We start from the raw sequence: 26,812 nt of genomic DNA, 5'->3' as shown, positions 1-26,812 counted from the left end.
CTTCCCCTGAGCCCCAGCCCCTTGCAGATGCCTACCCTTTCAGTTTAAACAGCATTCTCCGCATTGGGAACTGAGGAGTTTCCTGTCTTTCAGTTGCGTGTCAACACTAAGATTCTGCCCCAGAGGAAGGCTTGTGCTTTGTTTCGCTTTGTCTGCCCTTCCCTCCCCAAGCCCGGCTAACAGCTCCCTGCCCGCGGATGTCCTTTAAGCACAGCCTCTGGACGCTGTGCCTTCTCCTTCCTGTGGGCCCCCAGGCCTGTCCCGCCCGTTCTGCACCCAGCCCTGCAGGAGCTGCTCCCATGGGCCCTGCTGCCAGCACTAGGGGCCCTGAGCACCAGCTTGTCCCCTTCAAGGCTCCTCACAGCCCCGGGCAGAGTGGCACTTGTTCCCAGCCCCTTCCGTCTGCAGCGCCCCCTTGGTCACCTTCCTCCAAGTACACAGACTGCGAGTCTCTCCTGACGCCACGTGGTCGTAACTGCTGCTGCTTTTTTTCCAAAATATCCTTATACCCCTTCATCAGGACGCCCCCTGCTTGCCATTCACGGCCCAGATCAAATAACACCTACTTGTAAAGCCTTTCTGACTCCCAGACCTTGTCACTTGGCCCCTTTTAGGCTGTGAGCTTCAATTCTGCTTCTTGTCTTGTTAAATTGAAGTTGGCTGGCGTGCCTGCCTGCTCCCTGCCTCCTCTGTGAGGCTGGAGCTCTCCTTCCTGTTTGCTCCCCAGGACCTCCTTCAGTGTCTGAAAACTGCAGTGAGTTGCACCAAGATTTAATGTGTATTTAATTTTTTACTCAGAGGCCTTACTCATTTTTGGAACTTTTTATTGTATTTTTCAAATGTAAGTACTGTTTCTAATGGGGGCCTTCTTTCTCTTGTATGTACATATACATTTTATAGATAATCAAAATTATGAGCTTATTAGAACCTTCCTTATACGTGGGTTTCTCTAATACTTCACACTTTTTCTCATTGAATAATTGAAAGCATACATGATTATAATTCCAAAATGAAGGCTTTTAGAGCCTTATGAACCTATTCTGGTATATTCCTTATTTAAACTTCTAAAAGTAAAGCATGTCCCATTTCCCCTAAGTATTTATGTTTTTAAATCATTTCTCTTGGAAGGCCTTCATTTTCTTTTATAAAGGCCAGGGAGACTGTCCCACTTACTGAGGTTGCCGCTGCCTTGTGCTGCCAGGGTCAGCTTTTCGCCCTGGTCACAGTGAAACGGGGAGCAAGAGATGCCTTTGTGCGTGTTCAGACATAAGCAGTGAACGAACAGTCTGCTCTTAAAAAGACGCGTCTCCAGCGAACACTCTTGACTTATCTGAGCCTGTCTCCCCACCTCCTAATGAGAGCGGTAATTACTTCAAAAACCATATCATTTTTGGTTATGATGTATAAAGCGTAGAGCAGGGTCTAGCAAGTAGCTTGTGCTTAGTAAGTGAGCCTAGTGCTACTGTAAGTGAACGTCCGCAGAGGGGACCCCGGCATCGCACCGCATGTTGCTTTGGGGCAGCATTGACCGTACCTCCCGCCGGGCAAGGGCCCTCGCGCAGAGGCACATCCGTGGCTGTGGCTGTTCTGACTTCCACTGTTACAGGCGCAGGGATCTCATTTCACTGCCCCCTCCAGGTTCCCTCTCTAGGCCCGAGAGTAGAATCAAATGTGGTCTCCTAATGCGTTCTACAAGGTCTTCTCCTATTATGATTACCATTGCTACATAATTACACAGAGTGAATAATTCCATGCTAAACCAAGAAAATTATTTTAACCTTCTGAAAGATAATTATTCTGAACGAGCTATATTCTCTTCTGGCTTTTTGTCAAGTTCATCTTGGCTAAGAGACATCTTGCATGCACAGATATCTGGCAGCCAAGCTCGCTGCATTATGTACTCATAAGAATTATTGAATATCTATTTCAGCACCATTTTCTCCCAGTGTCACCTCTGTTGTCTAGTGGGGTATCTGGTTTTTAAGTTTTCTCCCTCTGATCAATTCATCAGTCTTTGGCCGAACATGTTCAGGCTGATGAACCAAGTAAATGCAGGACATGGCCATGCTATATCACCAAGTTGGTGACGTAAAGATACACACTTAAAGATGACAGTATAGAATTGTGTAAAATAATTGATCTCTTGTAAAGAAGACAAAAGAAAAGCAGATGAGGAAGTCAGGAGACTCATCATGAGTTATAATTGGTGACAACTCTTTTCTTGGAGACAGAGCCAGTATCTTTCCTCTTAGTGGCAACTTCCCCATCATTAAATGTGCAATCACCATTAGAAGTGCCACACCACCATCATGAGTATCTCTTCCCCTACTCTCATTTGTATGCACAGTCTGGTACAACATACTCCAAAACTCTTAACAGTCTTCCAAGATAAGGATCACTACTTGTATGTACTATAGAAGAGGAAACTGACATTTATAAGGGTGAAGTGACTTTTAAATAAATTAAGTAATTTCACCCTGAGGCAAATATTTCTTCTGAGCTCTGAAAATATTTTTTCATTTGCCTCATTGATATGGCAATCTGGTTGTGTCATAAATAGCTCCAATTTGACATATCTTTCCGGAACTCTTAGTCAGCTTGTACCTTCCAGCCACACTCAGTATCTTCTTGTGATATTTATTTATTTATTTATTTATTTATTTATTTATTTATTTATTTATTTATTTATTTATAACATTTATTCCATAGAGATCAGAGTTTTATAATTGTTCTTAATCTGTATGTAGTAGATAGAATACTTCCTAGGTCTTTTTTTCCTTTTTATTTAAATTATTGGGGTGACATTAACAAAATTATATAGGTTTCAGGTGCACAGTTCTACAACACATCATCTGTATGCTGTGCTGTGTGTTCACCACCAGAAGTCAAGCCTCAGCTCATCCCCATTTATCCCCCTATACCTTCTTCCGCCTCCCCCCTGTCCGTGGCAATCACCACACTGCTGGGGCTGTAGGTGAGTTTTTTCCCTTTTTTTTTTCTTTGATCAATCCCTCCACCCCCCAACCCACCCCTAACATCTGTCAGTCTGTTCTCCGTATCTATGAGTTTGTCTCTATTTTGCTTGTGAGTTCATTTTGTTCCTTAGATTCCACATATGAGTGAAGTCATATGGCACTTGTCTTTCTCTGACTGGCTTACTTCACTCAGTATAAATACTGCCAGTTGTCCAAACTTAACATGAGAATCTCTCTTGAAAATTTTTCTCTCCCTTATTTCACACGGTAGATCAATGACCAAGTACTACCACCATTACTTCCATGAAGCATCAAAAATATACGTCTATTTTTTTTTATCTTCCGTCACCAACCTAATTCAGTTACCTCTTCTATCGCCTGAATGTTTTAGCTCAGCAACCACTTTCACTCTTTCCTTTAGTCCATTATCTCTGCTGCAGTCAACAGGATCATCGTTAAATGCAGAGCTGAGCCACTTCCTGCTGAAAACCTTTCCATGGCTCTGCCTGCCCTTAAGAGCAAAACTAAAGCCCGTGTGTGAAGAACAGGCCCGGTGGGATATATAGAGAGAGGGGCAGAGGGAGAGAGGTGAGATAGATAATAAATAGATATATTGATAGATAGATAGATACGCATCTAATAGTGATTTATATGTTTATTTAATCTTGAACTGTCTCACCTTCCAGTTTATGAGCTCCATAAGGTCAAAGACCACATCAACCTAGATGTCCAGTTTTCAGCTCAGAGAAAGGCCAATTTCTATCAACAGCAATTAAATTCATTGAATGAACAAATCTCCCCAAATGGCACACCTGGTAGGTTTCTGAGGCAGGATTTGAACCCAGTTCTGTGTTGTTCCCATACTCTTGGGCTTTCCACTATGCATCTGAAAGTACACATGGGGAAATTGTATTACAGGGAAGACATTATACTCAACCTTCTAATGCCCATATTATTGTTTTATTCACAAGATCAAAGTGAGCAAACTACCTTTCCTGAGCATATGTAGCTGGTATGCCCAGGGACAAAATCTAGTTATTGACTAGGCCAGAAGCTGCTGGGCTAACCCACTTCTCCTTCATTATCTCTCATCTGTGCTCTCCAGCCTAACTCCGCATGAGATCACCTGATATATATCTTTAATACCTACTCTGGCCATACTCCAACTAAATCATAATCACTGTGTAAGGGCCCTGGCATAAGTGTTTTTTGTTGTTGTTCCTAGGTGATTGCTATATGAATTTAAAGCTATTTTCTCACCTGGCCAGTATGGCTCAGTGGTTGTCAACCCATGAACTAGGTCACGATTTGATTCCTGGTCAGGGTGCATGCCGGGGTTACAGGCTAGATCCCCAGTAGGGGGCATGCAGGAGGCAGCCAATCAATGAGTCCCTCTTATCATTGATGTTTCTATCTCTCTCCCTCTCCCTTCCTCTCTCTGAAATCAATAAAAACATTAAAAAAAAACAAAGCTATTCTCTCAAAGTGCTCTTCTAACTCTGAGAGTACATTCTAAGTCTAAATTGTTACTTTCATGTCTCTGATTGCTAATCTTAAGAATTTTCAGTGAAACATAAAAACACTTTTAAAGGCAGTATACAGTATACTAAACGCATGGGATGTACAATCAAACCAGAGATGCAAACCTATTTTATCATCTAATAGTTGTGTAATCTTTGACAATCTTGTGTCCACTGTAGACACAGGGTTCTTTGTTTGCTTTTTCTATGAAAGAACAGGTAATAATAATGCTCATTTTGTACATGCAAATTGCTTGAAATAGGTCTTAGCATGTGATGATAAACATTCAAAAAGTATTAGCTACCAGACTGAGGAATCTCAGAGGGAAGGCAGGGGTGGGGAGAGATTGACAGAAGAAGTTAAAGGCTGGTATGCATAACCCAGGGAAACAGGCAATAGTGTGGTGAAGGCCTTAGGGGGGTGCAGGGTGGAGGGATCAATGGGGAGAAAAGGGGGTCATTTGTAATACTTTCAACAATAAAGATAAATTAAAACATAAAAAATAAGTGAGAGAAAAGCATTAGCTATGATTACCACTACCTTCAGCGGATATTTAGGGGGTCACCCCAGAAAGCTCTCCTTGCCACCCCAGCTTCAGCCGCCCTCTTTGTGGTTGTCTGGTCCTCCCCGGCCACTACGACGCACGGCGGAGGCCGCAAGGAGTCGCCTTCCTCTTTGTCTCGCTAAGCTCCAGGTGGCCGCAGCACAGAGAACCTCGGAAGGCCACGTCTGCAAACACTGGAGAGGAGGGTCGGAGGGCAGCCATCAGACCTGGGGCTGGGACACCCCAACGTAGCTTTGAATTGTATTCAGGACATCAGAGCATTTTATAACCAGAAAAGGAACCAAGGTCATTCACGGTCATTACTTCATTTTATTGATGAAGAAATAGAGGCCCAGAAATCTGTTTAAATTGAGTTAGTGGAAGAATGGAGCCTGTCTACTCTTCTTTCTCTTAGCTCATATAGAAATATCTAAAAAACTGTTCCAGTGGGAGACACATATACAAATAGATGTGCAGTAAAACACATTAAGTGAAAACCATGTTTTGGTTAGTTGAGGACCTAGAAATTTTTCCACAGTCAGCATCACTCAGCAGCCCCTTCCCGCTAGGATCGGGAGACGCAGCAACAACTGAAAGAAGCCCTGCTCCCTAGGACTCAGAGATTGCGAGTGGGGAGGGAAGCAGACAATTCCTGCCCTGGAGGTGAGGAAACCCGGCTGCGTGAGGCTAGCGAGGAGGGGAATCCACGGCTCACACTTTCCCGATGGGTTAGTGTGTGTGATTTTTCTGACCGTATGTCTTGATTGCCATGACCCACAGGCAAAATAGTGGTGATTTTCATGGAAACCTTAAAGGGAAAATGACAAGTGCAGCAGAGGTTTTCCACACAAGGGCAAGGCCTTGCCTCCTGCCGTTTGTTTTACAATCACTCTGTTGAAATGGTCACTGAGTAACTTACTGTTGTTCCTCCCTCTGGCCTCTAGCACTAGGTTCTGTAGATTGTTCTCAAGTAGAGTCATTAACAAAGAATGTTCAATTTTCCTCAAACATATCCCCCCCCCCAAATATAGTAACTAGTCATGGGGGGGGGGGTTGCAGTTCTCTTCTCGAGTTTTGACACAGCTATTTAAATGTCTCCTGTGTGCAAACGCCCTGCCAGGGACCAAGTGTGTGCTGTGGCTGAGGGCCACTGAGGGCCGCCTGAGGCGGGCAGTTCGCCTCTGCGTTCTGCTTTCCCAGGGGCTGCTGCTCAGTGCCAGCCTTTGCCTTGACCATCCTTTCCGTGAACTGCCGAGTAGATCTGTGAAACCCCATCTCCTTCATGAGAGCTTCTGTTAGCCTGTCTGCGCCTCGGAAGGGGTGACCAGCCATGTCTCACACTGCTCTTTTCTCTTGGGGTGACCATATGCCCCAGTTTGCTTCCTGTGGACCTAGCCCATGCTATTGTCCCAGTTTAATTGTCCAGAGCTCCCTGCTCAATCTCACAAGTCCCTCTTTGGGTAGTAAACTGTGGGGACTGTAATTACGCCTTCCTTTATTATATTCTACTGCACTAAAGCGGTTCACCTTCTGTGTTACTGTTACTGTGTCTGAGCCCCTGAATGGAATGACCTGTGTCTTGGTCATCTTTGCATCTCACAGCTCAGCACAGTGACTGAAAAGCGTACAGAATATGCCCAATATCTGCCAGTGAACTTGGGAATAAATACATGAAAGAATTTCAACTGCTTTGGAAGTTCCCTAAGATGAATGGACTATTTTGGCCTAATCTTTGTAATTACTGAACAGTCCAGTTGAGTTACAAAATTTGAAGTGTGCTCCGGTGTCTATAAGGCTATGGCATCTGCAGGCAGGCCTCACTATAGGAGCTCAAACGACTGCTGAAGCTAGGCCTGGAACTCAGAGTTCTGATCTTTTAATACTAGGACTGTTCATCTGTGTTCTCTCCCTGACACCTACCCTGTTTTTGCCTGTTGTCATACATAGAAATGTGAGAAATTCTGTAAGAAAAGCTATTCTTAGGAGTTCTCACAGTTAGACTTAAAAACTTACATAGTTTTCATAGTTTATCTGAGGTTATAAGCTTCTGGTGAGGTCTGGAAATCTCTCAGAGCTGGTGGAGGATCTGTGCATATCTGAACTGACTGTGGGAACGCATGTGGTTCATGGATCGCTAGCCAAAGACCTGGAGTAATCAGTGCAAATGCGGTCTGAGTATCATCGTTTTTCTAATGTAGTGTTATGAGAGCAGCTTCCACTGTAGTTGTATTAAAACCATGTTACTCTGAATAGCTGAAGGTGTGAGGGGGATGGCCGTCTCAGTGTGCATCACCAGCTCCTCCTGGCAAGGCTGAGCCTCGGCGTTTGCCCCCCTGAGAAAGCGGATCCGTGTCACTGGCCCTCACGGAGCCCTTCCCAGCTCACCTGGGATTCAAGCTTGGAATCTTTTATTTAGTGGAGCCTTTTTTTCACAGGTTTGTTGACAAGCTACTAACATCCATCAAATGTGTCAGAATATGCCTCCAGAACTCTGTCTTTCTCAGAAAACAAGCTATGACAGCTAGGTCAGCAATTATGGGCTCAGTGGGAGTCAGCCAGCCAGCACCGCTGGAGTTTCTTAGTGCTCAGGATGCAGGGGAGTGCGCTCCATTTACCCTGACCTGAAAGGGGAGGCTTGGGAGTTGCAGGACTCCCTTCTAAAGACGTCTTCCGTCCACAGCTAGCCCATCTCTCATGTTTTAGAAAGTCTGCCAATGTATGACCACTTTAACAAGCCACAAATTGAATTGAATTGAGTTTACAATAATCCATTTATAAAGGGGGAGAACTTGTCCGCTCCAGGCTGTAAATCCCTAAGACCCGGTCTGGGTGGCACAGTTATGAGTAAGGAGGGATGATGTCAGGAAGAGGAAAACAACGAAATACCAACAGAGCCATGTAAGGCTTCACCCCCTTGTCAGGAGACAGAGAAAGAAACTGGAACCAGCTAATTCCACTGAGAAGGGACCGGATGAGTAGCCAGGAGTGGAATGTGGGACAATCAAACAGTAACAGATAAACTTTCCACAAACCAGAGAGTTCTTTCTACAAACCAAACCTGACCATATGCTTTCCCTACTTCACATTGATAATTATTTCTCTAATGACCTCAAGGTCACCCTGAAACCCACATTATTTTATTTTTAAAGGACCCTACATCATAAAACCCCTCACTCTGTCCCCAACCCCTAGACTCCCTCTGCCCGGGGATCCTATGCTGCAGGATTATCTAGAGGGCACAAGCACACAGACGACTGGGACCCAAGTCCGGTTTTTCTGTCCTATAGGTCTGCCATGAGGCCCAAATCCTGTCCTTCTAGGCTCCCTGGAGATGCCGAGTGTGCCAGGCCAGAGAGCGCACCGCTAGGGCCTCCGCTGTGGCAGGTCTGATCCTTCTGGGTTGAGATGGACCCTGAGCTGTGTCCTGCGTGCGGGGAACAGGTGGCTTCTTCCCTCTGCTGGCCGGGTGCATAATTGTGAGGGGTCCTTGTCTCCACCTCAGCCCTGTGGGGCAGGGAACTGCACTGAGTTAATTAGGGTCGACCTGTGCTGAGCATGGACTCTGCCATATTAAGGGGCTTCAATAAAGGTTCAGATGCAAAAGCGTGTGAGTGAAGTGAGACCACAGAATCACCCAGGATGGAGGTTCCAGCTCAGCGGATGGTGAGGGTGTGGAGGGCATTGCCTGTCTACCCACAGAGAGCCCCTCAGGCATGTGTGGGGTTTCCATGCCCCTTCCAGGAGGAGTCACTTTTCTAAGTGAACTTGCTCTCTGAAGAGCAGAAAGCACAGGGTAATTCATACCAGCTTTTAAGAAAAAGAAAACTTCCTGTTCAACTTATCTTCCTTTAAAATTGCCATCTCCGTTCCTACACAAAGGCACACACACACTCACACATGCACACTCACACACACATAAACACAGAGGCGCACACACAGGCACATTCATGCATACACACACAGACACACACACACGAGCATATACAGGTGCACACACACACACATACACACTCACACAGACACACAGGCACACACACACAAACACACAGGCACATTCACACATACACACACAGACACACAGACACACACACTAGCATATACAGGTGCACATACACACACATACACACTCACACAGACACACAGGCACACACACACAAACACACAGACACATTCACACATACACATACAGGCACACACACACTAGCATATACAGACACACACACGTGCACACTAACACACAGGCATACTCACACACACACTCACAGACTCACACATGCACACTTACCCACACAAGCACACACATACTAACATATGCACACTCACACACACACGTACACTCTCACACACTCACACACACGTGCACACACTCACACATGCACACTCACGCATGCTCACACATGCACTCACACACACACACGCACACTCTCACACACTTACACATCCACACGCTTACACACACACATGCACACTCTCCAGCACATGCTCAGTCTCACTGTATGAAGCCAGGGACAGTCTCACAGTACTTAAGATATAATTCTTACCAATCCTCATTTCTTTAATGACAGAACAGGTATCGCTTAATGTCAAACAACTCATTGCTGTGTGTATGTCTTTGGGCAAGAACATAATCTTCCTGTGCTTTGGTTTCCCCATTTCATATATGGGGCAAACATGGACATTGCAAGGCTGTTAAGAATTAAATTAGGCAAATATGCTAATCAGTTCTTTTTGTCATAGAAAACCTATTACTAAATTCAGAGTAAGAAATCTCTGAGTTGCTTAGAGAAGCTTTGTAAGGGGGATAAAAAAGAAATATTTAATTTTCTGTTATTTTCTTTGTGCCCTCAGAACTATTCTGAGGCGATCACACACCACCCTGTCTGACGATAGGAGCCTTCCAGCAGCATTTCCTTCCTTCCTTCTTCCTTCCTTCCTTCCTTCCTTCCTTCCTTCCTTCCTTCCTTCCTTCCTTCCTTCCTTCCTCCCTCCCTCCCTCCCTCCCTCCCTCCCTCCCTCCCTTCCCCCCTCCCTCCCTCCCTCCCTCCCTTCCCCCTCCCTCCCTCCCTTCCTTCCTTCCTCCTTCCCTTCCTTCCTTCCTTCCTTCCTTCCTTCCTCCCTCCCTCCCTCCCTCCCTCCCTTCCCCCTCCCTCCCTCCCTCCCTCCCTCCCTTCCCCCTCCCTCCCTCCCTCCCTCCCTTCCCCCTCCCTCCCTCCCTCCCTCCCTCCCTCCCTCCCTTCCTTCCTCCCTCCCTCCCTCCCTCCCTCCCTCCCTCCCTCCCTCCCTCCCTTCCTTCCTCCCTCCCTTCCTTCCTCCCTCCCTCCCTCCCTCCCTCCCTTCCTTCCTTCCTTCCTTCCTTCCTTCCTTCCTTCCTTCCTCCCTCCCTCCCTCCCTCCCTCCCTCCCTCCCTCCCTTCCCCCTCCCTCCCTTCCTCCCTCCCTTCCTCCCTCCCTTCCTTCCTTCCTCCCTTCCTTCCTTCCTTCCTTCCTCCCTCCCTCCCTCCCTCCCTCCCTCCCTTCCTCCCTCCCTTCCTCCCTCCCTTCCTTCCTTCCTCCCTTCCTTCCTTCCTTCCTTCCTTCCTCCCTCCCTCCCTCCCTCCCTCCCTCCCTCCCTCCCTCCCTCCCTCCCTTCCCCCTCCCTCCCTTCCTCCCTCCCTTCCTTCCTTCCTTCCTTCCTTCCTCCCTCCCTCCCTTCCCCCTCCCTCCCTTCCTTCCTTCCTCCCTCCCTCCCTCTCCCCTCCTCCCTCCCTCCCTCCCTCCCTCCCTCCCTCCCTCCCTCCCTCCCTCCCTTTCTTCCTTCCTTCCTTCCTTCCTTCCTTCCTTCCTTCCTTCCTTCCTTCCTTCCTTCCTTCCTTCCTTCCTTCCTTCCTCTCTTCCTTCTTTCTCTCTCTCTCTCTTTCTTTCTCTCTCTTCTTTCTTTCTTTCTCTCTCTCTCTCTTTCTTCTTTCTTTCTTCTTCTTTTTTGTGTTGTTAAAGAGAATCCTCTTCCAAGATGCTTGTTACTTGTCAATGGAGACGCTGATGTCCATAACAAAATCATTCCCCAAATTAGGTACCAAACCAGAGGATCAGGGCCAACTGTTATAATAATATCTAATGTGAAAAACCAGCATAAAGTAGAATTGTTTTTCTTAAGAGCAACACTATACACATATGGTCCTTTATTATTATCATTTTAAACCTGTTTTATCCAAGTAAAGCTGGGAATGCTGACTACTTCACATGCTCCAGTGCCTGGGGGATATTAAGTGTTCAGTTGGGGAAAACTTTAATTCTTCTTAAAAAGTTATTTTTTTTACTCTCTATTTTTCCATTTGTGAAACAACTTGTGTGTGGCTCAATTATGAATTAATTAATATTGCACAGGTCCAGGGTGTTTGCTGAGTTCTCTTAGATTGGCAGCATGTCTCTCATTAGCCGTCCGTGGTGTCAGGAGGGCAGCCTCCACTCTCCCAGGCTGATTCTGTGATTCTGTGCTCTCCGGGGCCTCTCGCCTCTACCCTCCACACTCCTGCACGTGTGAGCAATGCAGGTGTCACCCCCCAAGGGGCTGTGCCCAGGGAAGGGAAGGGAGCCCTCCTAGTGTGAGTGGGGGCCACGTGCTTGCAGAGTAGGGACAGAGTGCACACTCACAGAGTGCACACTCACCCACAGGCACACACACACTCACACGTGCACCCTCACACACACACTCACATGCACTTGCACACTCCTGCTTGGAGGGGAGTCAGGGCTGGGGAGACAGTAGCAGAGGAGGTGGGAAAGGAGTACAGAGCCAGATCCTGGTGGATTTCGGAGATCTGATTTAATTTCAATGCAAGGGGCGTTTAGTGAAGGGCTTCAGCTAAGGCGATGTGTAATGTTGCTTAGGTTTTATGAGAAGGAGAGACTGAATCAGAGGAAGGTGAGGGAAAGTGAATCAGGAAGGGGGGAAGAGGTTGCTTTAAGAATATGGAAGGTGACAAGGGCTTGAGCACAGTGTGATGCGAAGGGTCCTGAGCCCCAGACTCAAACAGGATTTCTCCGCCCTGTTCTTCTCATTGTCCCTGTTGCCTGAGTCAAGCCTCTGTCGCTGCAGCAATTCCTTTGGATTAATGACGAAACGAAGGAGTGGGATGCTATTCGGTGTCTACTCATTTCCAGGTGTGAGTTTTAGGTAATTCTCACTGTGACTTTTCAAGTTAGGTTTCTCTTAGCTCTATTTTACAGATAAGAACACTTAGGCTCAGAGAAGCAAGACAGGTGCCTCGAGGTTACCTGCCAGTCGGTAGCAAAACCAGAATTGAAGCCCAAGTCTGTTAGACATCGACAATATTTTCTTTTGTCCCCATTATATCGATTGGCTAAGTTTTCTTAAGATCTCATAGCAACTCAGAGATGTGTTTTCTTACAGATAACCTATGTCATCTAAACTTATGCCATCAACTTTGTCACTAGATTAGCTAGAGAGCGAGGAGATGGAATTGGATCATAAATTGTGATGAATTGGAGGAGAGGGGAATCATGCATCGGGGCGGAGGGCTCAGGAGTCGGGGCACAGCAGACCGAGGCGCATGGCACACGTGTGCCTTTTAAGCAGCAACAATTTCGACCCCTATCCTTGGAAGCCCTCGCCCCCTCCCATGCGGTGCGTGAACTCGTGTTTCCCGCCGCACGAGGTGCACCTCTGTTTCATCACCTGCCACGTTGGCATCACTGCCGCACTTGCACACATCGTGTGCACTCACTCCCACTGCAGCCCCTAAGGGCCTGTTCCGGACCCAGAGTCTGAAGCGGCGGAATTGGGGAGCCATGAGAAGCGAGCCTGCGGACACTCCCCACACACCGTGTGCAGATGAGGAGTTTCGACTAGAGCTGAGAAGCTAACGCGTGGCGGAACGGGAAACTCAAGGCCAACTCCGCATCCCCTGGGCAGTAAATCGGAAAAGAAATAGAGTCGTAGAGGAGGTAGAGCCTGAACTAGAATGCACTGGACAGGAACTCAGTCGCCCTAGTCACAGCAATTGCTATTCATGCTCCTACTACTATTGATTTAACACAAATAATGTGCCAGACAGGATGGCGTCAATTTATACGTATTATCACTTTATATGCATTTGCACATTAATTCTCACAGCAGCCTTCTATGAAGGACATAAATTACCCCACTTTATAAAATCAAGTCTTAGGTAGAGTTTCCCAAGGCGACCGGCCTGCCAAGCCATGGCCACTGTCCTTTAGGAGGCCCGGCCTCTGCGCACGCCCGGCCTCCTGACTGAGGACAGCTTGCCGCCCATAGTCTCATGTGCCTTCCGGAGAGTCTGGTTCAGCGGACAGACGTAGGGCACCGATGGGGTGGGAGGAGGGTCTGGAAGTAACGGGGTGCTTGTGAAATCTTTCTCTATCTAGACCAGTTATTTTTAAGGTCTTGTCAGCCATCAGCAAACTTTTGGTTAAAACCAATTTACTTGTAAGGCATAAATTATAAACTTGTGTTTTAAAACTAATTACAATAAAATATGATTTCATTTTTATTTTCATTTCAGAACTTCAATTTTACAAACAATATTTCTAGGTCATTGGTCAAAAAAATCTTAATGTATCATTGTGTATGCTCAAGCTGTGAATTTTAATTTTGGTGCATAATGAAAAATTGAGTTTTTTTAGTACTTTATTTCAAATAAGACTAAACCCACCCCCTCTGAGCAGACATTTGTCACCATCTCACCCACATAAGACATTATATAATGAATCTGTTTCAAGTTATAATTAGCTTTATTTTTCTATTATAAAAGTAATAAAAGTTCATTATGAAGTTTTTATAATTAAAAAATAATGTGAAAATAACTTATAACAACACATCCCAAATAGAGTCCCTAATAACTTATTTTTAAAGACTTATTTCCAAAGCAGTTTTAGATTCACACCAAAATTTACAGTTTTTTTATACGCCACTGACCCCAAACATGCACAGCCTCACCTGTTATCAGCAACCCAAGGAAAACGGTGCATTATTACAACCGGTGAACCTAACTGATACATCATAGTCAATCACAACCTATCGTTTGCTTTCCTGCTCATACATGGTACTGTGCATTCTGTGGGTTTGGAGAAATGTAATGACATATATAGACCATTAGGTTATCATGCAGGGTATTTTCACTGTCCAAAATATCAACTATGCTTTGCCTTTTCATACTTCCTCTCCAAACCGTGGCCACCAGGATCTTTTTGCTGTCCCCATAATTTTGCCTTTCTCAGAATGTCATTTAGTTGGAATCATACAGCAGGTAGTCTTTTCAGACTGGCTCCTTTCACTTTGTTATAAACATTTAATTTTCCTCCATGTCTTCTTATAGCCTGGTAGTTCATTTCTTTTTAGGGGTAAGTAATATTCCATTGTCTGAACATACCACGGTTTAATTATCTACTCACCTACTGAAGGACTTCTTGGTTGCTTCCAAATTTTGGAAATTATGAATAAAGCTGCTTTAAACATTTGCTTGCAGGTTTTTGTATAGACATAGTTTTTACTCCTTTCAATAAATACTGAGGAGTGTGATTGTTGGATAGTGTGATAAGAGTATATTTTGCTCTGTAAGAAACTGCCAACCTGCTGCTCCACATTCTCACTAAGTTTTGGTGTTGTCAGTGTTCCAGATATAGGCCGTTTTAGAAGGTGCGCAGTGCTATCTCATTGTTGATTTAATTTGCTTCTCCCTGATGACATACGATGTGGAGCATCATTTCATATACTTATTTGCCATCTGTATATATTCCTTAATGAGGTAAAAATCCCTATTAACTTTCTGGCATACAAATTTTAGATATGTTTATACACATCCACTACTGAAGTGTGTCTAAATTATAATTACTTGATCTCCTTTTGTTTTAACAATAGTAAATAAACATTCTTGTATATAAAGACTAGCATGATAACTATCACCAGCACAAGATAAAGGCAGGGATGGTAAGGACGCAATATATTTCCCTGTTTTCAAATAGCAAGTCTTCCTTACTGCATATTCTGTTCTACGGAACCCAGAGAAAAATCTCAGAATCCTTCTCAGCACAGGGTTCTTAGAATACAGTACTTTTCAGTCAGAATTGAATACTACACTATGTTTTCACCTCCAACCTTGAGCCTGAGAGGAGGGGATCAAGCAGCTCCTACTATCAAGCTAAATAACAAGGAAGACAAATCATGAGATACTGTTACGACCTGGCATCTGACACAGGATGTCCTGCCATAGGCACTTGTCCTATTCTCAGCCTGTTCCCTCAACAAAACTGATATATTACTAATGAGAGGTTTTGCTTCTAGACTGATGATCAGTTCATTTAACTCAGTGTGTGGTGGTTGCTTGTACCTGAATTATTCCCCCGAGTCTAATTAGGATGGGTCTAGCAGATATACTTCCCCTCAGAACAACAGGTCCTTCCAGGTGTCCAAAACATGCCCCTGAAATGGACAACTGAGCTGGGAAGCAGGACTGGCAGTTGGGGGACATGCACTGATTTTCCTCTCCTCTATTTTGTGCCCAGAATCCGATGTTGCTGACTTCGACGGCAGAAGCTCCCTTCTGTACAGGTTCAATCAGAAGCTGCTGAGCACCCTCAAAGATGTGATCTCGCTGAAGTTCAAGAGCATCCAAGGAGATGGGGTTCTGTTCCATGGAGAGGGTCAGCGTGGAGACTACATCACCCTGGAGCTCCAGAAAGGGAGGCTGGCCCTGCACCTCAACCTGGGTAAGGTCAGGCTGTGGGCAGCTCCCTTTTGTAGCAGATCACACTTCCCTGTCCTCCTAGTGTATTGGCTGGAAGTCCTTAGAGCACAGGCCAAGTGATGTATTTCTCTTATCCATGTTGGAGAAAAAAAATACACATTTTGAAATGGTGAAGCCATATATAGTATTATTTAAAATGAGACTATATTGGTAGGTAAGAAGAGATACAAGCTAATTGCTGGGGTTTAGTTTGCTGGTTATTTATTTAATTATTATCTATCTACCTTTTAATCTGTTAATGTCTTTTTAAAGTAATTGAGCAAGTTTAAAATCACACACTGACCCATGCGCACAGTATAATGAGGCATGCACACAGTCCATTCCATTCAGTATGTTTATGAAAGTTAAGCTCCAGGAGTGAAAAAAAATAGAGAGGAACATTTTAATTCTTTATTGCTTTTTAGAGGGGAGAAGGGTGTCCTGTGTATGAGGAAAGTCTAAGTTGCTGGCCATTCCTGTGTCTTGCTGAGGGACACACAGCTTTATTTGGGTGTCTCGGCTGTGCCAGGGTGAGCTGTAGGCTTGCCAAATGCCAGCTGCTTTCGTACAGCACACCCCACCTTCTGCACGTTTAGGAGGAGGGCTTCTCACCAGGGGTGGGCTTCTGTCACGGCCTGCCTCACCTCCGGCAGATCTACATTCCACTGCAGCCAACCTCCTGTCCCAGAGGAAGAGGCTCACCCTCCTGTATATGGTCAAAGGCACTTTGAAAGGAAGGGTGTGCCAATTGCAGAAGGCAGGGAGCAGAGTTCCAGAAGATGCAAAGGCAAGTCAAAAAGAAATCAGATGAAGAGCCAGGTGGAAGAAAAAGGAAGTGACCATTTTGTAGGAGAACGACTCCCTGCCTCCCATGAGATAATTGTTTGTATTAAGGAAAGGGGTGGGCATTATACCTGTGAAAGGGGATTATCAGCAAGTATGCACTCTCAGATAGTAAAGGAGGAAGTCATAGCAGAATTTAGTATGTAAGTTCAAGTTGCACGGAAGACGAAAAAAATCACAGATAAATACATTTTAGCAATTAGCAGGAGAGACATGGGAACAAAGATTAGTTCGGACTCACCCAAAAGCCAAACAGTGTAGGTCTTTATCATGAAGGATTTCTGAGTATCTTCTTAGCCTTATGAATATTGGCAGGGGTACCAAGGAGAACATCAACAATCCTCAATGTAACTCATAAAATTGCCACCTAATGCATTAGATTAACTATACACCAAAGACATTTCTACAAGCAGAGTCTTAGAAGAATGTAGCAAGAGGATTTGGTGGTAACGTAATTGCTTGTAGTTCAGCAATTTATCGATGAATTACCTGAAGGGCCGACATACTAATATTCAGCAGAAATGCATTGGTTCATTAACTGGCCCTCAATTTCCAGGGAAGAAGTATGAGCAAATGAAGTGGAGCCCCCCTCCCCCAAGTACACGTGGCTTAGAGAGCACTGTGGGCTGTGGGTGAAGTTACTATCACTTGCCAATATAGCAGGTATCTTCTACTGGGAATATTAAGTCTACCAATTACTGCTATTCAGATTCCCAGTTCCTATAAGCCATTCATTCTCTACAGCTTTGTTTTCTCAGCGTAGCATGATGGAAAGGAATAGGTGTGGTCATGCAGCAGATTTCATTGTAACTGCAGACGTGTTGGCTATATATTATGGGGAAAGTTGCATAACCTACTAGTCTTTTTTACTTATTTTTAATCTGGGCTAATAATAACTATCTTGCAGAGCATGGACATAAAAACCCAAAAATACTATAGATGAATAATTTATGTCAGCAAGTAAACATAGGGCAGTGTCAAGAACAGAAGTTCCTAATATTCATCTATTCAATAAATATTTGAATGCCCCACGCCCTGTGCTACACCAGTTTTCCTGAAAAGAAATGGGTATATTAAGGCAAATAGGACCTGCTCCTTGTGGTGATCCATAGGAGACAAAGGAAGTCTTTTTTCCCTCCAGATTCCATCTTCCCTACATCTCTAGCCATGGTGGTGACAATGTAAAACCTCATTTAGTAAATGATTCAGTAGTAAGAACAAATTCTGTATGTATTTTTCATAGTTTGGGAATGCCTTCATCTTTTTATCTGCCCATGGATTCCCCCATTTCCATCAGCCTCCATGGCTGAGTGTTTCCTGTACTTATGAGGTTAGGCAGTCACCTAGGATAGTGGTTTAGTAGCTCCTTCTCTAGAGAGACAGGGCCGTATGTCAGTACTTTACCTCTTCACGTCTCAGTTTTAGCCAGTAGATCCCTGAGAGCATTAACTTAGAGGAAATTGCTTTGAATTGTCCTTAATAAAAATTCTGTAATGCAGGTTCCAGGAAGGCAATATAACACTTTGTTTATTGCCGCAGCTCCAGAACCTAGAGGGCACCTACCTGAGATAGGTACATGAGGCAAATGGAGTCCATTGGAAAAAGGGGTTTTCATTTCAAACATCAGGACCTGACACAAATACACACTGTTCCCACTGGACTTGCTCACCGCCAAGTCTATGCTCCTAACTTCCTCCGGAGCTATTCTCTCCCTACAACTCTCCCTGATGTTGCAGAACATCCACAGTGTGCTGGAATCCTAACCAATCCTCAGAGCAGTCCTCATAGTAAGTAAACATTAGCCTCAGTTCACTCATGTGGAATATTGCGCTCAAAGAGGATAAATAACTAGTTTATTTTGCACAGTTAGTTATTAGGTTAAACTACTATTAATATCGAGTTATATCTAACCAGGTTTTCTTTACTATTATTTTAAGATTATAAAATATGCCAATGGTACATCTGATAAGGAGTTAATATCCAAAATTTTTACAACTCAACACCAAAAAACTCAAAAAAATCCAATTAAAAAATGGGCAGAAGATCTGAATAGACACACTTCTCCAAAGAGGACATACAGATGTCCAAGAGACATAAAAAGATGCTCAACATCAATAATCATCAGAGAGATGCAAATTAAAACTATAATGAGATATCATTTCGCACCTTCCAGAATGGCTGCCATCAATAAATCAACAAACAACACCTGGAGAAAACACCCTTGTGCACTGTTGGTGGGAATGCAGACTGACGCAATCACTATGGGAAAGAGTATGAAGGGTCCTCAAAAAATGCTGCCTTATGACCCAGCATTTCCATGTCTGTGTATATTTCCAAGGAAACCCAAAACATTGCTTTAAAAAATATATGCACCCCTATGTTCATTGCAGCATAATTTACAGCAGCCAAGAAACAGAAGCAACCCAAGAGCTCATTAATAGACAAGTGGATAAAAAAGCCTTGGTACATAAAAGAGAATGAAGTCTTACCATTGGTGACAGCATGAATGGACCTAGAAGGTATTATACTTACTGAAATAAGTTGGTCAGAAAAGGACAAATACCATGTGATTTCACGTATGTGTGGAACCTAAAGAACACAATAAGTTAACCAACAAAATTGGAACAGACTCATAGAGACAGAGACCAGACTGAACTTTGCAAGAGATGGTGTTTGGGAGACTAGGTAAGAAAGTTTAAGGAATTAAGGAATAGAAATTGGTAGTTACAAAATAGTACAGCATAGGGAACATGGTCAATAATATTGTAATAACTACTTATGATGCCAGGTGGGTACTGGAAATATTGGAGGGAACACTTTGTAATGTATATGATTAAAAAAAGATTATAAAATACGTGTCAGTTTTAGAAAAACTAAAGAAGAAAAATCAATTATAACAAAGTGAAGAAAAAAATCACTTGAAATCCTATCACCCAGTCATGTCACCTATTAAAACTTGGGTATAGATTCAAGTGTGTTTCTTAGTTATTTACATGATTTTAAAAAACATATTAGGTAATATTTATGTTCCTTTCAAAGTGGGAATAATTCATAGCATCCATAATCATATTTATGTATTTATTTTTTGAGAACTGAAGAGAGGGGGGCGTAGGGGAGAGGGTAGGAAAGAGAAGGAGGGAGGAAGGAAGAATCCAGGTGGACCGGCTGCAGAATCACACTGGGCCAACGGGGAGGGTGGTTTTCCCTCCAGCTCATGTGGACGCTCCAGCAGAGTTTCCTTTAGTGACAAGTCTCCAGAGTGAGTTCCTTATCTAGCCTCTGTCTTTATAATTTAGACATTGGATACGGTGGAGGGTTTGGTACCATTACAGGATGCTGAGGGTGGTCCTTGAGGACAGATAGGCTGTGGTTCTCTCCTTGTGACTCCTTTGCCCACCATCTGACTCATGTTACCTACTTACCACTACCATGACTGACTTGGATGGGTCAGTTCTGTGGTAAAATTGAGCTAGGTGGACCCCCTCTGATTACTTTCTAGGGAAGAAAAGTGATTTTTCTATAGCTATGAATAAGCAGGAGATTTCTTCTCTCAGTCCGTAAGGAGATTATAGAGATTCCTCTCCTCAGTTTGTGTGCATCACTCAGGTCACCTGTGGCAATGCACCCTCCTTACATTCATGGCAGCACAAACGCTCACGTACAGGAGGGGATCAAAGAGCAGCAGCATTACCTGACCGGGAACTGCTGTAAGAACTGAGCAAAACATCAATAGAACATGCGGGTCACTCATCCTTACTAGAGCTCGGTGCCTTTGAGCTGAAGCAGAGGTCTGCGGATCTGCAGGAGGTACAGGGGAAGCAAAGTGAGAATCCTGGAATAGCAGAAACAAGCACATGCAATCAGGGTGTCTGGGGCCAACCATGGGATTTACAGGTGAAAGCCCCTGAATGCATGACAACCCATTAAGATATCTTGAGGTATCAGTGAAGGCTCTGAACATTCTCCAAAGAGTCAAATGGACATTTACTTTACCTCTTTTAAAATTCAGGCATTTTAATATGCCAACCGCGTGTACTTATACAATAAGTATATTAAGTACTCTGGAATAATTTTTAAAAGGTGCTGGTTTTTGCCCAGCCAGGCATGGCCCACTGGTTGAACATCAACCTAGGATCCAGGAGATCCATGTTTGATTTCTGGTCAGGGTACATGCTCAGGTTGCAGGCTTGATCCTCAGTCTGAGTGTGCTGGAGGCAGCTCATCAATGATGACTCTCTCATCATTGATGCTTCAACTGTCTCTTTCTCTCTTCCTTCCTCTCTCTGAAATCAATAAAGATATATTAAAAAAAAAAAAAAATGTTTTTTTTGAGAACCAGCACTTAGGCACAACACTAGACATTTAAAATACATATTTAATTTATATCATGTGGGCATTGTACAAACTATATGTAACCCCATTTTACAGATGAAGGAACTGATGGTCAGTGTTGCCCAGTCAGTTTTTCAAAGTCATATATTTGCATAACTGTAGACCTGGAGTTAGAGGCATCTTTAATCCTACACCAATATGCTGACATTAATGATTAAAATTCGTACACCTTCATAAAACAATTGCATATTAAATATCAGCAAGCCTATATGCATGTGTTAAAATGTGAGAATGGAGAGAGATGGGTGGGAGAGAGGAATCCAGAAAGGCTTTATGAATTAACTTTGAGTTATCTGGAGATTTTATTATTAAAAAAGAGGAAGACAGGCATTTTAGCCAAAGTGTCACTGCATTTTTCATAAATTTTCTCATTCGTGTAATAAGAACTTGTTGAAAAAATACATTAAGTCAGGCACACAGCTAGGCACAAGGGTTTCAAATTTAGATTTAGCAGTCCCAGTTTTCAAGGAGCTCCCAGCCTGATGGAACGACTATTTCTATTTACTCTAACTCTGTAATATTAATTAAAAATATGTAATTATGTATCATCAAAACCATAGCCTTTTCAAAGATAATAAAGTCACAGAAAATAGATACAAATGAGGGACAAAATCTGAGTAATAAACCTTAAATCTGGAGAGTGTTTTATTGAAACAAGAAAGCTCCTGGGATTCTTAGATGGTGGCAGATTGAGTGGAGGCTCCACTGGCATTCTCCCAGGAACAAACTGGAATTACAACTAAAATACGGAAAAAACACCTTAAAACACCAACTGAAGACAGGCTGGAGATCACCCTCACAACCAAGGACCTAAAGTGGAGACTTCACAGTGGCTGGTAGGATGTGCCAAGGTGCAATAGGGCCGGCCAGGCTCCCACAGGCAGCAGCTGAAGGTCCAGAGGGAGATCTCAGCCATGGAGGTTCCCATTGGGAGCTCTGGGGCCTAAACCCCAAGCTGGGCTTCCCAGCCCAGGGCTGAGAAAAGTGCCCACATAAGACCCAGCTGTGAAAAGCATCAGGGTTTCTGTCTGCCAGGGAGAAATGCCTGCAAATTCAGGCACCTCTTAAAGGACCAATGCACAAAACTTTATGTGCAGCCACTCACCTTGGGCTCTGGCGGAGGGAGGGCAGAGTGGACTAGAGTTGTATGAGGAGAATCTAGGGATGCTAGCTCAGGGGATAGAGCTCAGAGGGCAACCATCTGGATTCATGTGCTGAGTCATTCCCTCATACTGCAGAGGACATCTTTCTCAGGCAGACCTTTGCCAGCCAGGCAGCTGTTGTCTGGGGGGAAATAATTGCCCCATCTTTTGGAAAACCTCTCGCCCCACCCTGTGGTGTTTACGCCTTGCTGTGGTATACAACCTGAGGCTCATTAAGAGACTAAGAATAGCCCAGCAGGGTATGGCTCAGAGGTTGAGCATCCACCTAGGATCTAGGAGATCGAGGTTCAATTCCTGGTAGGGGCACATACCCGGGTTTTGGGCTCAGTCCCAAGTCAGGGGTGTGAGGAAGGCAGCCGATCAATGACTCTCTCATCAATGATGTTTCTATCTCTCTCTCTCCCTTTCCCTTCCTCTCTCTGGGGTCAATGGAGATATATTTAAAGAGAGAGAGAGAGAGAGGGAGAGGGAGAGAGAGACTAAGAGTAACAATCAGCCTAGAGGCAGAGGCAGACTTCTGGGTGTTTTGATTCTTTGCATGATCTGTTTCTGGACCCCGGGGGTTGAAAAAGTAGACATTGGTGCACATCTTGGTCCTTTCCAAATGCACTCAGCCCCAGCAAAGGGAGCCAAATGCTTTAGATTGCTGATAACTACCAAGAGGGTACCCAAGTCCAGTCACAAACAGGATCTGAGATTAGCCTGCACCAGAGACCCTCCAAAAAACTCTGGGAATCCTAAAAGATCTACCTTATACATAGAAACAAACCCAAACAGGCAGTCAAAATGAAGAGACACACGCAAAAAAAACACAACAACAATAAGCTGCAAGTGAACGAACAAGAGAATTCAGAAGAACAGCTAAATGAAATGGAGATAAGAAATCTATAAGATATAGATTTCAGAATATTGATCATAAGGACACTCAACAGCATGAGAAAAGAAATGGAAACTATGAAGGAAATTAAGAATGATATAGTAGAAATAATAATAATAATAAAAAAAACATTGGGAGGAATAAATAGCAGATTAGGGGAAACTGAAGATTGGATCAGCGAATTAGAAGACAAGGTAGAAAAAATAACTCAATCAGAGAACCAAAAAGAATAAACTATTAAAAAAACAGGAGGACAGTCTAAGGGAGCTGTGGGACAACATGAAATGTAACAATATTCATATCATCGGAATACCAATAGGAGAAGAAAGTGACCAAGGGATAGAGAACCTGTTTGTGGAAATAATGGCAGAAAACGTCCCTAACCTGCTGAAGGAAAAAGTCACACAAGTTCAGGAGGCACAGAGAGTCCTAAGCAAGAACCCAAAGAGGCCCATGCACAGACACATCATAAACAAAATGCCAAAAATTCAAGCCAATCTTTTTTTTAAAAAATATATCTTTATTGATTTCAGTGAGAGGAATGGAAAAGGAGAGAGAGATAGAAACATCAATGATGAGAAAGTCATTGATCAGCTCCCTCCTGCATGTCCCCCACTGGGAATCGAGCCTGCAACCTGGACATGTGCCCTGACAGGGAATCAAACCTCAGTCTCCTGGATTCTAGGTCAGTGCTCAACCACTTTGCCATTCCTGGCTGGGCAAGACAGAGAGAATCTTAAATGCAGCAAGAGAAAAGCAATCTGTTACCTACAAAGGAGCTCCCATAAGGCTGTCAGATGATTTCTCATCAGAAACTCTACAGACCAGAATGGCATGAAGTATTCAAGGAAATCAAAAGCAAGGATCTGAAACCAAGACTACTCTTTCCAACAAGGCTATCATTCAAAATGGTGCAATAAAAGAGCTTCACAGTCAAAAAAAAAAAAAAAAAAAAAAAGGCTAAAGGAATTTGTCACCACCAAACCAGCACTGAAAGAAATTTATAGGGACTGCTATAATTAGAAGTAGAATGTTTGGTAAAGCTCCCTTGCGAATCTGTCAGGACCAGGGCTTTTGTTTGCTGGGGGTTTTCTTCATTACTGCTTTGATTTCATCAGTTGTTGTCCTTTTCAAGTTTTTTTTATTCTTCCTGATTCAGTTTTACACGGTCTCACTCATATGTGAAATCTAATGAACAAAATAATATGATGAACAAAATAGATCCAGAGACATAGAAGCACAGGCTGAGGGATCTCAGATGGAAGGTGGGGGTGGGGGAGAGGGTGGGGAGAGATTAATCAACGTATATGTTTGTATGCTTAACCTATGGACACAGACATTAGTGTGGTGAAGGCCTGGGGGTGGGGAAAACACGTGGGGTGGAGGGGATCAATGGTGGAAGAAGGGTACATCTGTAATACTTTCAACAATAAAGATAAATTTAAAATAAAATAAGGTTCCTAACAACTCAAGATATGTTTTTCATTGCTGTAGTGAAACATGAGGATTTGCTCTAATTTGAGAGCTAAGCTCTCTGTAATCATATGACCTCCTGTTAGTGTCCTTTTCTTCAGGTCTCCCTTGAGTACTTCAGAGAGTATTCATTAGCTCTGCATATATTAAAACGGAATTTTTATGATACTGAATATTCTACAGAGGTGAAATTTGTCTTTTCATTCTACATCATCTCTTTCCCCCTTAGTGCTGCCCCCATTTGTTTTCCACCAAGCTCTCCCATTTGATCCATGATATTATTTCCCAAGGTCCTCTATTCCTCTACATAGCTTATGTATGAGTGGTGGATTCAGATGGTCAGAACTTAAGAAACAAGGCAAAAGAGTATCATATTTTTTTCCAGTGGGGGTGGTGTGAGACTTTTAGCTTTGGGGTCAGATAGAGCTGACTTGTAACCCTGATTCTTTGCCTCCTTGCATAAATCATGTGGCTTCTTTGAGACAGAGCTGCTTGCAGGGTTGTCTTCAGAAGCAGTCAAAATAACATACATAAAGTCTTTACCTAATGTGAAAAGTTCAATAAATACCAGTAAATACCAGTATTTATAATCTGAAAAATTAAAGGTGGGACGGTGAGTTCTAAAGACCCAAGAGAGGCAGGCATCAGGTACATCCACATGAATGGCTATTTCAACAGGGAATTGAGCCTCTCTAAGAGTGAGTTTTTGCTGAAATAGAATTTTAAACAAGAGAGCTTCCAACCCTTTTGCTCAGAGTATGTGAAATTCACAGATTATGAAAGTTACAGTGGCATGCATTTTTTAACAAAGATAAGATTTTTTAAAATTATCTTGTTAGCCTAAAAGTTAGCCACTACACATTTTTATTGTTTTTTTTACCTCCACAACTGTGCAGGAAATTTTTATCTTGCCTTAATCAATTGCAAACTAGTGAAAGCTAGTATTTGGACCTCAGTTGTCACTAAAATAAAACTTGCAATATATAGTCCAGGACAAAGAGTTTTATAATCTTTTGAAAATTGTTTTATTGTTCTCTCTGTAATGACATTTCTAGGCAAGTTGAGGTGTTCCCTGGGATGAGCACCGTTTTTTGTTCTCATAACACCTGTCATGGGTATACAATCCAAAGCCCTACTTGATGGACTGCAAAAATTCCATTTCTGTAATTGCTTAAACAAACCAACTTTCCCTCAGTTTGTTTTAACACATGGCTTCTGAGTATCAGCATAGAATAGGTAAAATGAAGAGCTGAGTCAAATTTATTCATATCTGTCTTTTATTAGTTAACTTAAAAGTAAGTTGATTTGAAAGAATATATGCACCCTTATGTTCATTGCAGAATTATTTACAATAGCCAAGCTATGGAAGCAACTGAAGTGCTTATCAACAGACAAGTGGATAAAAAAGCTGTGGTACATGTACACAATGAAATATCACTCAGTCATAAAATAAGAACGAAATCTTAACATTTGTGAATTAAGAAGTACAAATCAGCAGATACAAAATAGTCATGGGGGTGTAAATTACAGCATAGGGAATATAGTCATTCATATTGTAATAACTGTGTATCATGCCAGGTGGGTTCTAGAAATCCTAGGGGAAACACTTTGTAAAGTATGATTGTCTAACAACTATGCTGTACACTTGAAACTAATACAAACTAATATTCCATGTAAATTATAATTGAAACAATTAAAAAAACTATTGAAAAAGCAAAAAAAGTAACAATGAAAGAGAGATTCAATAATTTACACATCACTCATATTGAGTTCAATGAGTCAGCTATCCAGGAAAAAGATTATGGTTTTAAAAAGTTTCTTTTTCTCATTATAAAAAAATCATTACACTCACTCTAAAATATAGACCAAAAAATAGAAAATTAAAACCTCTGTGAATATTTTAGTAAATGCTTTCTTGAGTTTTATATTCTTATCTATTTTTTCTATAATTGTAATTTAGTCTATGTTTATATTTTCAATTTATTTTTATATATTTTAAATCAATAAGATGTAAATTATTGGATATCCCCTTTAGTCAATGTTATTTTTTATCTTAAGATAATATAAGTACTTCTTAAATATTATTCAGATTTAGATGCCTTCATAATATGCCATCTGGTGATTCTAAGTTTATACAAAATTCTTTTTCTCTCTTTCCAAATTATGGAATCTTATCTCCAATTTTTAAATTATTGGACATTAAAAAATATTTCATTATATTTTAGATTGCTTACTTAGGGTAGATTTCCAAAATGTAATTTAGGTAAAAAGTTATGAAAACTT

At 42.9% G+C, this 26,812-nt stretch overlaps 1 protein-coding gene across 2 annotated transcripts in view; it reads left to right on the top strand.

The window, feature by feature from the left end:
• Positions 1-26,812, top strand: part of CNTNAP5 (contactin associated protein family member 5) — a 724,101-nt gene that overhangs the window by 315,177 nt on the left and 382,112 nt on the right. The window contains exons 1-2 of one of the 2 annotated variants that reach the window (XM_087819923.1): positions 2,842-2,974; positions 15,561-15,764. In XM_087819923.1, coding sequence (XP_087676049.1) covers positions 2,857-2,974; positions 15,561-15,764 — 322 coding nt within the window. In that variant the 5' untranslated portion in view covers positions 2,842-2,856. Of the gene's footprint in view, positions 1-2,841; positions 2,975-15,560; positions 15,765-26,812 lie in introns of those variants that run through there. The other variant, XM_087819922.1, reaches the window with a different exon arrangement.

The sequence above is a fragment of the Miniopterus natalensis genome, chromosome 8 (genome assembly GCF_054644295.1).
Source record: "Miniopterus natalensis isolate mMinNat1 chromosome 8, mMinNat1.hap1, whole genome shotgun sequence".
Classification (NCBI taxonomy): Eukaryota; Metazoa; Chordata; class Mammalia; order Chiroptera; family Miniopteridae; genus Miniopterus; species Miniopterus natalensis.
Note: the sequence above shows the minus strand (reverse complement) of the source record. Positions and strands in the feature narration are given on the sequence as shown.